Source organism: Ammodytes marinus, assembly GCF_949987685.1.
Source record: "Ammodytes marinus genome assembly, chromosome: 9".
Classification (NCBI taxonomy): domain Eukaryota; kingdom Metazoa; phylum Chordata; class Actinopteri; order Uranoscopiformes; family Ammodytidae; genus Ammodytes; species Ammodytes marinus.
The window spans coordinates 22,313,340-22,327,674 of NC_137213.1; the positions used below are offsets into that span (position 1 = coordinate 22,313,340).

General features: G+C 42.6%; 2 protein-coding genes across 2 annotated transcripts; one reads left to right on the forward strand and one right to left on the reverse strand.

The window, feature by feature from the left end:
* Nucleotides 1-1,491: 1,491 nt before the first annotated feature.
* tal1 (T-cell acute lymphocytic leukemia 1) lies at nt 1,492-4,132 on the forward strand (the record flags this gene model as incomplete). The annotated part of the gene is made up of 3 exons (XM_080033881.1): nt 1,492-2,024; nt 2,474-2,562; nt 3,597-4,132. The coding sequence occupies 3 exons, from the start codon at nt 1,492-1,494 to the stop codon at nt 4,130-4,132; spliced, it is 1,158 nt and encodes a 385-aa protein (XP_079890007.1).
* A 5,281-nt stretch (nt 4,133-9,413) lies between these two features.
* otol1a (otolin 1a) lies at nt 9,414-12,008 on the reverse strand (the record flags this gene model as incomplete). The annotated part of the gene is made up of 4 exons (XM_080034085.1): nt 9,414-10,282; nt 10,918-10,989; nt 11,137-11,226; nt 11,570-12,008. The coding sequence occupies 4 exons, from the start codon at nt 12,006-12,008 to the stop codon at nt 9,414-9,416; spliced, it is 1,470 nt and encodes a 489-aa protein (XP_079890211.1).
* Nucleotides 12,009-14,335: the final 2,327 nt, after the last annotated feature.

Sequence of the window (14,335 nt, forward strand, 5' to 3'; positions counted from 1 at the left end):
ATGGATGACCCACTCACAAAATGGCTCCACTTACACAGTAACATCAACAACACGGCTGGAACGGTAAGTGTAATAAAACAAAATACAGCTCTTTTCTTTTAACCACCATATTCGTTGATCCAGACGGCTATAATTGGATTGCCATCGTCCGATTTGTATCGGTGTTATGCGCGAAATATTTAGCCTATATTTTCTGCTATTGTGCGATCGGAATGGTTGAGACTGTACGTGGTGTAATAACGGATGCGAGGCCCACTGGAGAATTCCCAAAAAATTAAAGTGGCGCTCTTTTATTAGCGGTATGTCGTTCGTTAATAATTAGAATCTGTGGAAATCATCGCATTTATTAGCGACAATGTAACACGCGACAGTGCTGTGCAGTGTTTTATAATAGGCGATGACAAGCCTCTGATGTTCGGCTTGGACAACAACAGCACTAGCCTATATGGCCTACACCGAGACAAAACAGACAATTAGGTTACGCAACCTACACTGACATTTGGGGCAATTAAAATGATCAGGTCCTAGATGTTTTATGTTGGCTATTCAATTATTAATTTCGTTTTGTGCTACCGGTGTTATTCCTGGATTTTACTGGAGGGAGAAAAAGAGAGGGATTTTATTTCGACGGAGAGAATGGATACGGAGCTCTTTTCGTGGGTCCTGGCATCCACTATCTTTGTATGAGACAATTATTGTAGGCTACCTCAGAATGAACAGAAATTAGCGTTCGATAGGCTGCGTTCGACTGTGTGACTTTTTTTCTGCCAGGCTCCAATGTTGCTTCACGTGCATTTAGATATTAGCTTAACGGTATGAACTGTGCTGTAGGCCAAGCAAGCTTTAGATAAGAGATTCGTAGGAAAAGGGAGGAAAGAAATGCACGCAGAAGCCACAAGATAAAGCTGTTTGTAAACGACAAGTTTACAGTTAGGCTACAAAATAATATCAAGTGGCTCCAAATGTAGCATATGAAAATGTGTAATTGACGCATCTTCATCAGCTCTACAAGGAGCATATCAACTTTAGCAATAAATCTCTCAAACCTTGATCAATTCAACTCATACACATTTGTAGAATCCTCGAGAATAACGTATTTTTAAATGTAGGCTAGTTGTCACAAGTGGCAACACAAAATGTTGCATTCGAGCTCTTTATAATTTTCAGAATATCGAACAAAATGTATTATATGTTTTAAAAAACATATAATTAGGAGCAGCTGGCCAAAAAATAAAGAAAATTGCCTATTCGTTTCCTATATAGCTAACATAGTAACACATCATTCTAATGAAATAATGAATGAAAGATTTTTTTGTTTTGTTGCGACAAGCTCAGGCCTAGCCTACTATTAGGCTAAATGATTGTTAATTCCCTTTAACATTGCAATGGAAGCAAACCCTTGGTTAGTATTGCTTTGATCATTGAATTAATCGAGGGTAATCTTATTTAGGACGTAGAGGACTCGAACGAGTGGTGGTGACGGTGTGAAAAATGATGGAAAAACGGCAGCCGGAGCATTGTCCTGGAAGTCCCGGTGCAGAAGAGTCCGCTCCTGGAAAGCGGGAGGAATCCTCCATCATCTCCAGACAGAACGGATGCAAGGAGGACGAGGAGCCGAGGAGAGAGGGGGAGGAGGCGGGGGAGAGAGAGAGGAGGGGAGGGCGCTTCAAGAGGGCTGAGGAGGAGACGGATGATGACGTTCCTCTGCAGAACTCGAGCAACGGGACTAGCCTCAGCATCATCATCAACGGCGTTGCCAAGGAGACTGCCTCTCACAACGCCCTTGACCTGAAAAGGGAAGTGCCGGTGATCGAGCTCTCCAGGAGGGACGCTATAAAAGCGCTCGAGCGCAGGACTGAAAGCCATTTGGTGCCGATCACGGAACTTCGCAGACCTCCACCGCTGCCTTTGCCTCCGCCGCAACGAGACGACGCTCGAATGGTCCAACTGAGCCCAAACGAGTTCCCTGTCCCGGCCCGGGCCATGCTCTACAACCTGGCGCAGCCTCTCGCCGCCATCAACAGGTAAAAGGTGGAGAGAGGAAAAGCTGTTTTAAAAAATCATGTAGTTTCACCACAGCGCGTTTCATTTGCTCATTGAATGTTCACCATATGAAGTTGATGAATTTGATGGCTTTTAGATGTCCGCCTATATGGCCCTGTAATAGGCCATAGTGTGAATACGATGCTTGCGAAGGCTATTGAGCTTACAATATGGTAACATTATTTAGCATGTGTGTTAGAAATAATTCCCATCAATGTGTGTGTGTGTGTGTGTGTGTGTGTGTGTGTGTGTGTGTGTGTGTGTGTGTGTGTGTCTGTGTGTGTGTGTGTGTGTGTGTGTGTGTGTGTGTGTGTGTGGGTGCTTGCGCAAAGAGTAAAGAGTGTTATCCTAAGGGTTATGCAATGTAAAGGAAATGTTTTCTCATATGGCTAACTGTGCACATTTTTTTATCTGCTTTCTGTGGCTGTAGTTTCGGAGGGGAGTCGGAGCAGTACAGCATGTACCCCAGCAACCGGGTAAAGCGCCGCCCGGCACCTTATGAGATTGAACTCGACGAGGGTAGGCCCATTTTACAAATTTATAAGTATGGTAAGACGCACTTCTGCTGTGTCCTCCTTCTGCCAATACAGTGCCCTGAACTCCCCATCTTCATCTCCATTGCCATTTATCCACTAACATAGATGTGGACTACTGTTCCTAATCTGAGGGATGCAGAAGATGCCTTGCAAAAAGAAAATTCTGTTTAATAAGTGTTAACAAGTTAAGTTTCACCCAGCGATATAAATACGACAAAGTTATGCCAAAAATGATTGCTGCTAATCAAAACGTCAAAAAAACATGTTCCTGCATGGCGTTAAAGTAAGCTCTTTTCTGGCGGATTTTGGGTTTGTTTGATTTGAAACATCCGTTCCGACACTGCCCACTCACTGTCATATACAGGGGTGGATGATGGGGGGGTGCTGCTGCCTCCAATGCCAAGGTTTTACTGCAGAGTGGGCTGAGGGATTAAGATAGACTGGGTGTGTTCCAAGGGCGACAATAGCCTGGAAGACACCATTGTTGGGGGATGGAGGATGTGACTATACCTGCAGTGGGACATTTTGCCATACCTAAATGAATGCAAAGTACATAGAATATAGAAAAGGGGGCATGCAGTCTCCAAAAAGCCTTTTTCCAGGGGTTTGGCATACCAATCCAACCATTTCTCTTGTATTGTGTTTGCATAGTATTCGGCAAACAACACATTGTACTCATTTTAGCCAAACTCTAGCTTCTGTTCCATCTTCTGAAAACCCATGCTTGTATGGAGGCCACTTTTGTAACTTTATTTTTTAAGGATTTTGGAGCTTTTATTGTTTTTCCTATAAGCTTTGTTTGATTTTTTTAGATTAAAACCTATGTGACGCTTTTCTCCATGCTGGGACTCCTTCTATTTTATCTTTTGTTTTGCACTTATATTGCTTTGCATATTTTGCTGCATCGTCTCTGTGTGTGAGCTGTGCACGGTATTTGTGTTACTCTCGCCTATCGATGCATCCTCTCCTCACTCTCTCAATGGTTCTGATTATTTTCCTTTCCTGTTCCCCTGTCAGCTGGCCAGCCAAAGATCGTGCGTCGTATCTTCACCAACAGTCGCGAACGGTGGCGGCAGCAGAACGTGAACGGGGCGTTCGCCGAGCTTCGCAAACTCATCCCCACTCACCCCCCGGACAAGAAGCTGAGCAAGAACGAGATCCTGAGGCTGGCTATGAAGTACATCAGCTTCCTCTCCAACCTGCTGGAGGACCAGGACGGAGGAAGGAATCTCGGCAGCACAACGGATGGGGAAACAGGGCTGCTGGTTGGGGTTGGGGTTGGGGCCCTTGAGGGGGTGCCCCAGGGAGGACCACATCAGGACACTGTGGTGGGCCTGGCCAGAGACGATCTTCTGGAGACAATGTCCCCAGGCTCCAGCTGTGGGAGCCTGCCCGATGGCGACGCCGAGGGCAGTCCTGAGAGCTTCATGGAGGACCAGGACTCACCTCCAGCTCCGAGGACTCTAACAGCATCACGCGGGCCCCAGCTGCATCTAGCTACTAGGGATCTGAGGCGCAATGGACGCCCTTTAGACGGCTCCACTCACCGATGATGCCGATGGCCAAAGGACCCCCTGGACACAACACCAGAGACCGAAAGGGGAACAATGACAAGGGACAAAGAAATAGATGGATATGCTCAGGACCTAGTTAGTTTTGAGTTGAGCTAGTGGTGTCCAAAATGGATCACAACTACGTTCCTGTCTCCACGCTACACCCTGAGGCAGCACTGATGAATGAGCTTGGTTTGATTGGCGATTGGTTGTATTTGGTCCAACAAAAGACTTGTAAATTCTGCATGTCTCATGTCTTTGACTGGCCTGCGGACTTTCCGTGTTTTGAAAGTCCAAAGACTGGGCATTGGAAAAAAAACAACACCCCAAAAGGATAGAAAGAACAAAGAAATTAAAAATCAATCAAGAGAAACTTATGATATTTAAGTTTTGACCAATGCTTCTCTAACTATACTATTGATTTCAATATGGTCGCAGCCAGTATAGATAATACATGCTTGCAGAATGCTGCAAGTAAATAATTCATGCAATAAATAAACCCTGGAGATGTATGCCCAATACATTTGGTGTGTTAGAATTATGACACAAAAGTAAGTTTGCCTCAGTTTGAGGCCGTAAATGAACCGACTGGACTCTATTCTACCCATGCAGTTGGGTATTTATTGTAAATACCATTTTATTTCCACTGCACAATGTAAGAACAGTGACTCGAGTTCAAGTCATGTGGTTTTAAGATGTACTGTAGTGTGTTTGTCAATGGGTTTATTAGCAAAATTGTCTTTTAGGAGACACGAAACGATGAGAGAAGATGAGATGAACTAAAGGTGAAGCAAACAGCCGAACGCAGTACATCCAATGTGGTACCATTTTCTTCTGTTACACTTTGGTGACGAGAAAAGGACACCAATATGGCAACAGACAGTTTCACTGCCTGGAATGAATATATATATATATCTATTTGAAATTGCTGTGGAGGTACAAGACATGCAGTGTTTCTTAAAGTGTACAAAATATGGTTCATGGGATATCATTAGATGACTCATGGCGGTCCTTTTGATATGAATGTTTCAGTGTTTTTTTGAACTGTAAAATGCAGTTGTAGTTTAGTAAGGTACACAAATAAATCCCTACATTGCCACATTTCACATAATTAAACACATACCGACACATGCACACATGCACACACACACACACACACACACACACACACACACACACACACACACACACACACACACACACACACACACACACACACACACACACACACACCAAACACACACAGTGTTAATATCATAACACCAGCAGTGTTCTGAAAATTGCAGTAAAGTATTGCTCACTGTTGTTGGTTATTCTGCATTTTCAGCAGGACCTAGTAGCCTATATTGGTACCGTTGGTAACTATGGTATTTTATGAATTGCAGTAAAGGGACATTGTACGTTTGGTAATTACATACTGTTGTATGATAGCTGTATCTATAAATATATCCAATGTAAAGTCGATGAATTTTATACAAAACCCCCCGAATAAAACACGCAGAGGAAAAGCCTGGTATTTGATCTCACTCAAGCATGTTGTGGTTGTTGTTGTAAATTTAATTAAGGACCATTCATTTTAGATCTTTTATTGTACGAGAAACTGGATATTTGATACATGTTTGCAACATTTCATCACATGATTAATTCAATAATTTTTACACATTAAATACTCGACCCTTTAAGGGTCAAAATTGCAGAAAGTGGCATGGCGTGCAACCCCTTCCCTCCTTTACTTATCTGTACAGAATCTAGAGTTAAAACCACAAGCTCCTCATGAAACTCCCCCAATGGAGACTGGAATCCTCACTTCCTCCCAACAAGTGACAACTTCCTGTAGAGGTTAAGGGGGCTCGGTGACCTGCAGGATATCCTGCCATTGTGAAAGTGGTTTGGACAGCCTCCGCTGCAGTCGTTTGCATGCTGTTGTGTCTGTATACACATTGTGAAACTACCGCACTGGTCGAGACTCCCGCCCTCACCACAAGTTATTCACTTACGCAATCGAAAAGAAATGTTCACCAACCTGTGGTTTCATTAAACAGAAAGTAGCAGGGCGGTTGTAGCTTTTCCACAAAGATGCTACTTTTTGGATGTTAACACAGCAGACTGTGCCACTACTACCACAGCATCAGCTCTTAGACATTTCTAAAAACATTATAATTTCTTCCAGAGAGCATCAGAGACATCCAGGTGTTTGGAGACCTCTCCTGCACTCTGCTATGGCTTTGCTGGGACTGACTGAGGGGGCTCTCTGGGGGTCAATGCCTGACAAACATGTACCTGCTGCAGTGTTCCTGCCTCTCCAAAAACACACAGCATCACAAAATGCAAGGGATACAGGGACTATATGAAGGATTGAAAGGGAGGCACTGAGAGGAGGCTTGTGCCCGTGTGCGTGTACATGTTTGTGTGTGAGGACAGGCTTATGTGGGTGTGTATGTGCTAGCTTTGCATTGATCTGTGTGTGTGTGTGTGTGTGTGTGTGTGTGTGTGTGTGTGTGTGTGTGTGTGTGTGTGTGTGTGTGTGTGTGTGTGTGTGTGTGTGTGTGTGTGTGTGTGTTATCAGCTCTGTGCAGATGGGTGGCAGAGTGGCTCTTGCAGCCAAATGATTCAGTATGCTAATGAGTTGTTATCTGTGCTGCTGCAGGAACAATATACTGTCTTTCTCACAGTGGGAACCCAGCCTGCTGGGAAAAGATTACACTGCACACACTGCCAAGGTAGTTATTTATATTTTCACACAGAGTAGTAGAAAATACATAAATGCACACACACACGCATCCACAGATAGGCCTATAAACAAACAAGCAAAATAACATTTTAACACACACGCACACACACACACACACACACACACACCACCACCACCACCACCACCATCACCACCAGCAGAATATACAGTATAATGTGGTAATTTAAGGTGAATTTATGTCTAACCCTAGTTGATGGAGATGGCTCTCATCTTTAAAAGGTTATGTTTCTGTTTAGTATTCCTTTAAAATATTGTGCCCTTATATAAAGTTAATAATACAATCTGGTAGAATATATTTATATATTTCAATCAATGAAGCCTCTCAAATTCAGACCCTCCTAAAGCTTAAAAGACCCCAAATCAGCTGAAAAATTAAATATGTAAATCATAAAAAACTAATAAATCAGGGATCACCTTTTGCCGATTTCGCTTAATTTAGCAATTTCATTTTTTTATTGTTATATTAATTTTTTCAATTATTTACCTTCGACCTGTACAGTTAAAGCTCAGACATTGGATTTGAAAGTATCTCCTGCTTTTTAGGGTTAAGACAAATACAAAAGAATAGATAATTTAATTATGTTTATTCGGACATAATCAGAAATATCGTTCCTGGACATTTAACATGTCAAAATATTTCATGTTATAACAATTGTTCATCATCTTATGAGCCACCGGCTCTGATTTTGGTGAAGTGTCTATCAGGAAATATACATGTTCTCTAAAGATAACTGGATTAAGGGAAAAACAGCAAGTCAGATTTGTATAAAAATGTAAATAAAAACAACTTTTAGTATACTTTTTTGTTAAGTGGATGTGGCATTCTCAGATGTAGGTAGGTCGATTCAATTAAGCAATCCATAATGTGAAATAGACATGGAGAATAATTGTACGTATGCTACAATATTAAATCCAAGGGGTTTCAAGTCTAAACTTAAACTTAAAAGTAAGATGCATTATTGATATCAGAGGAAATATTACTTGAAAACACAACCTCCAGCATGATAACAGTGGTCTGGAAAAAAGTCCATTTCATGACGCCAAATTATTATATAAAAAAGGGTGAATCCAAGCTGCAGGCAATATAATAATATTAACATAAGAGAGGAGTTCTCACTTATGAGGTATAATCACTTGAGCGATTTTCACCGATTAAACATTTTTATTCCAATTGCTGAAGATTTCTGTCAAAGTCAAACAAAGAAATGCTTTTGTGTTTTTCAATTAAATAGTGTTCCTCATCCCCTAATGTAATCATTCAAACACTAAACATTGAAAAATCTATAATGAATGAAGAATACATCACAACATAAAAACGTCTCAGTAACGCTACTAAATAAAAACAGATACTAAATGCGTATTTGTCTTCTGGATGGATTGCTGTTGTGTACAGGAGAGTGCGTTATAATAATTTTCTAATCTGGAGCTAGGTCTTGACTGTTTAGAGTCTAATAAGATATAGCATTTGCAAAAGTCAATGCTATTATTCATTGTATAGTGTGGCAACCCAGGCGTATAATTTATAGTGAATTCATCTCTCAGTGCTGCAGAGGGTTATCCCATATGTTTGTTTCAAAGGCAGCTAACCTGTTGTTATGTCAACGAGGCATTATTTTTTACTTGTATCAGCCTCTTGTTGATGTTTTTATTTTTTCAAACCCTTATCAGTACTCTGTGTTCCTGTGGGTCTGAATCACCTTTACTACTGTCTTCAATCTGTGCTGATAATTGGTAAAAACGACAAGGATTGCATTGCTGTTCTGGCGTCTGCTCTGTACCTTGCTACCTTACCGACCCATTAGTGTATCCCCATGTTCACATAATGAACCAAATTCACGCCAGAAAAAGAAGCTGTGTGTGTATGATATTTGCATTAAAGATATTATTATTTATCTCCAGTTGTTTTGCAGTCAATGAGTCTTTTTTTTTGTGAATTTCTTATGGGAAAAAATTGTTGCACATATTGTTGAAGGGGACGTCACCTTCCCACTCATTGTCTGCCATCTTTATATATTTCTCTCTGTACTGATCTCTGCAGTAAACAATACCCTCCAATGGTTCTGTACAAAACGTGGGCACCTTACACCCTCTAGTGGGAAGAGAATGCAATCATGAATTAACTATTTACTTTGATTGTTTCCAAATATGTACTGGCCTCAATGACACAGGGCTTATCTATATTGTAATTGAAATGACTAATGACTTATAAATTAGCTTCTAGTTCTGTCTCTAAACAAATACAACTCAAGGGTCATCAATTTTGAGCAAAGTCGTTTTTTTTAATGCATTGTTACAAAGAGCTGAAGTACTGCATGTAACATAATGAATCATTCATCTCCAAATACAGTGAGAAGAGAAAAGCATTTGTTAGATTAGCACGTGACAGCAGCGAGCAGATACCGAAGCAAAAGTATTACTGTTAGCTGAATCGCATTCATTTGACAGAGCAGTACAATAGGCTGAATGTTGAGCAGAGTCTAAAGAGAAGTTACAATCATGGGTTCAGGTCAGGGTCAAAGGTTGCATCAGTCACAGGCTTTCCACAGCAGCAGCAGCAGCAGCAGTAGGTTGTTTGTTCTTTGGGTCCGGGTAAAGCAGGAAGCCGGAGAATGTGCTGTCGTCCTCACTGCTGGAGTAAACCCCGTTCCAGTCTCTGAGCGTCTCCAGCCACACCTGGTCTCCCTCACTCAGCTGCAGCAGCACCAGGTTGGAAGCCTGGTCGATGTCCTGGCCGTACAGGGAGTCCCGTGTGCGCAGCCTCTTCACCCCGTTGACCACCAGGGCGGCGCGCACAGGCCGGTTGCGCACCGTGATGTGGTAACTCAACAGGTAAACCCCGGGCTGGGTGATGTTGAATTTGTTCACTGTCGGGTCCCAGTGGCCCTCGCCGTTGTAAAACACCTTATCAAACTTGACAGGCAGGCCGGGTGGAGGGAAGGAGCGGCTGGGGAACAAGCCCACGCTGAAGGCAGATCGAAAGGGTTCTAGGCTCTCGCCTGCTGCACCTTTAAGGCCTCGAGGTCCACGGCCACCTTTAAGGCCCCTCTCCCCTCTTTGCCCTGCCATGCCCCTCCCGCCCGGGGGCCCTCGGGGGCCGGTATCCCCCTTCCTTCCCGGAGGCCCCAGCTCACCTCTCTCGCCCTGTGCGCCATCAGTACCATTCACTCCCATCTCTCCTCTCAGACCAGGGGGCCCGCCATCACCTGGCATACACTCGCCTTTAAAGCCCTGTTCACCTTTAAGACCTTTAGTCCCTTCCACCCCAGGGGGACCCATAGGCCCCTCAAGACCAGGGCTGCCATTAGTACCATTCAGGCCAGGCTCTCCTCTCTCTCCTGGGTCACCCTTCAGACCGCCAAAGCCAGGTTCACCTTTCTCTCCTCCGAGGCCTGGATCACCTGTAGTATATAGAGAGGTTGTGTTCACATATAGGAACACAAGCATACAGGTCTCATATCATGCACACTGCACTTTTTCATGGTCTTGCAACATTGATAAGGGTCCCCGGTGTTTCTAGAGACTTCCAAAGTATGAGAAATAACACCCTCTATCTCTTCTCCAGCTCCACCTTTCTGAAAACTTGTGTTCTTTCTCCTTATGATGTCATAAGGGGAGAAACCACGATCACCCCATTACCAACGTTACTAAGCACTACATCCACCTGTGATAAGTAAACGCTAAGATACCCCTGAATCTAGCCGGCCGTTAGCTGATTTTGGAAGACGGGGCTCAAAGAGACAGGCGCTAAAATGGAATGTTCCAGACAGAGGCAGAAAAGAGGAGATTTAGCAATGGCACTTTGACAAATATAAAAAAAAATGTTGGACACTACACAATGAAATCAGATTCTAGTAGAATCCCAAATTATAATTTTGAACCTGAAAATGTGCATTATAGTATGTAACTTTAAATTGGATTGCTTTCATTTTTGAATATAGATGCCCATTTGCATATGTTTAGGGTGGATTCATATTTGAATCTTATCAAAAAAAACATTCTGATGTGTATACCATTTCCATTAAAAACTACATACCTTTCTCTCCTGGTTTTCCTGGGATCCCAGGGACACCAGGAACACCCGCCAGTCCTGGATCACCTTTTTCGCCTGTGGTAGTTTTGATAAATAAAGGGTAGAAAGTGACATCTGCATAGTACTTGTACAAAGCAGTGTTTCGCGAGAAAGGAGAGAGGGTTAGAAAGAGAGAAACGGAGAGACAATCAAAAACCCTCCTGCTGTTAAGCCCCTTGGTACCTATGTCGCCGTTGAGTCCATTAGCTCCAAGTAGTCCCTCTGGTCCTGGTGGTCCAATGGGCCCTGTTTCTCCCTTCTCTCCGGGTAACCCTGGAAAACAGAGAAGACTATGGAGACACACTGTGATCCCTCCAAAGAGATTTATTTTTGTGTGTTTGTTGTTCATTGTCTGATTTGCGAGACATTTTCCTCTTAAAAACATACAGCCAATGCACCCTCAAGACCTGTACTTAGTATTTCTCGATTTATGAAAAGAAAAAAGGCTATATCCAAAGTCCGTTTTGCAAAAACCCTGGACACACTTGTCCTTTTTATTTAAATGTTTTGTTTGCTTGTTTTTCTGTGTTAATATGTATTTGTTAAGATTGAAAAAATTAATGAAAAATAATTATACAAAAAAAGGATTTGTTTTTGAATAATGATCCATGTTTACCTAGAGGGCCCATCTCTCCTGGCGGCCCCGGTGGCCCTCTCTCTCCCACGGGCCCTGCTGGGCCTTTTTCTGGTGGGCAGCACTCACAGACGTTAAAGAAGCATTCATTGTAGTCCAGGGTAAAGTTGGTGTTCCCAGGGGGCTCTATGGCATCGGTGTGGAACTCGGTGGAGAAAGAGTCGCTGGAGTAGGTGGTGCTGTCTGTAGGGGACAGGGAGGAAGCATCCGTCATTACCTCAGTTGTCTCATCAGTGTTCAGGCTGTTGGAAGGAGACAGGGTGGTGGTGGTGGTGGTGATCCGCCCTGCACCGCTCCCAACTCGGGGGGGCTTCTTGGTGCTCTGAGGTTTGGGCCAGCGTGTGGTTCTGGCGCCGGGGGTCAGCACGGCCAGCAGTACCACAAGTAATGTGGTCAGGAAGACTAGGCGAACTGAAGGCATTCTGAGAGTTTGACACAATAATCTGCAAGAAGAGAAAAGTGGAGGTTTGAAGAATATACAGTAGGCACTCAAATGAATAAATAAGGTGTGTTGCTTCTATTTTAGCAATTTGGCCACCAAAACACAAGTTCATGTTTAATTAATGAACCTGTCTGCCGCCTGCTGTGTATTTGCCATGCCATCTGGACACAATATGTTGGGTGTACAACATGTATTTGCATGGAACCTGATGACAAACTACAGTATAATCATGTCCATATAATAAGTACAAGATAAATTGGATAAAATCCAAATGTATATAATGTGTGAAATGTATTTCTTTGACCACAACACGTGACATATACGTTGAAAGGACAACTATAAAACATGTAGCCTTAATTATTTTGAGTTGATCAGAAGTAATTTTTCTACTTGGCTCAATTCATAATCATTGTTTTACTGCAATGAAAGATTATTAACTAAGATAACATTGACACGTTTGCTTTTAACTAACCTAATACAATTTCGTCAAAATACATTTAATTTAGGTCAAAGTTTTAATTTAGGAGCACAGAGCTATTACGATGTATAATATAGGCAACAAGTGCATCATACCTGCTGATGTAGATGGTGTTGACTCTTCATTTCACCCTCTCCAACTAGTTACTGATGCAGGTGCTCTCCTTCCTTATATATTGCCTCAGTGGCCCAACTTCTGCACTTTTAAGCCAATGAGAGAACAAGGGATATGAAACACCGGGGGTTATTAGGAGGTAGGTGGGCTGGCAAGAACAGATTACATGACTCCTGAGGGATATGAAATGAAGCAGGTCCTATACAATGCAAGACTTTATTCTTTGTGATATGGGATATGATTCTAGGGTTCAAGAGTACACACATTACTATAAAGTGTTGTGTGCACACACATGCCCGCTTTGTATACAAACAGACAACAATAGAAGGTAACACAGAAAGATACACTTTCCCAGAACATGTGTGAGTATGCATGCGGTACATACACACAAGCTCACACATTGTTGTTCATTAATTAGGCCTACATCTCTAAGAGAGAGAGAGCCACAGAGTGCCAGACATTGTAGTGACCACACCATGTGGCAGGACCTCAAAGTAGAGAATGGATCAGCACACACCCACTGGGAGAAGGATCAATGTCCCAAAACTGACGGCGTAGCAACCTTGATCCAACCGTTCGCCTCCTTGATGAAACCAGCCCTAAGAGCCATTAAGTAAACCCAGTAAACCTAATTGAAACATGGCCCCAATGAACCGGGCTTTACCTGTGTCTGACAGTGTGTTGGATGTGATGTAGTAGTAGTCCTCTGACATGGTTTTCCAAGGTTTCACACATAATACATGAAAAAGCCACACATGAGAAAGGGTATGTTTTTATTGCTTTCAAAGTCTCATCATCGAAATTTAACAAAGCATTCACCACGATATAATTCTATTTATCTCCCAAACTACCTCACTCACCAATGTAAGTAAAGAGAGTCAAATTGATTGGTGGGGGGGGGGGGGGAAGAGGGGCATTATCTAAGTTTCTGCATACTTACCTTAGTTGAATTAAAAGTTAGCAACCATGCCACAATACCACAACCAACTTTGGTGAAGATTAAAACAGGTTTTCAATCTTATACACCCTATACAAGAATGAGCTGCAAAACACCCAAAAACAGTGTCAGTCATTGGTCTGCACAAACTTTAATTATTAACTTCAATTTTTAAGAACATTTGTGACTATTTGAATTGACAGCATCATGCTAAAAACAAAATAAATCAGTTTAGAAAAAAATAGAAAAATAATTGTTGATGCTCAAAAAAGCAGGTGATGGATACACAAAGTTATCACAGCGTTTCCAAGTGTCAAGAACTGGAGTGAGAAGTATCATCAAATCCAGAAAGCCACCAGGGGGCAGTTTTCAGTCAATGCACCGACTGCTGTAGCAACATCTGAACAAAGGAGAGGCATCTATATTTGCGGACCCATGGGGGAACTGGAGCTCCAAGATACTCTTGGATCAAAGGCCCAGTCCAGTCTCACATGAGGCTGCACCCTATATTGTAATCTATAAGTATGGCTCCTATTCTCGTCCATTCTAATTTATATCATATTATATTCTACAAGGATTAATTCCCAGTTGCTCATAAAAAGCAGGGCCTTAAAATGTTCCAAAGATGAGCCTGAGATAATATGGTCTGAAAATGGTTGGTGTAGCCATCATGTATGTCATATTGTAGCCTACTATGACATCATCATTGCATCCCGCAGCCCATCGGCCCTGGCTCAAATGGTATGCTCGTCCGTCGTTATGAGCTTGCAGCTGCGC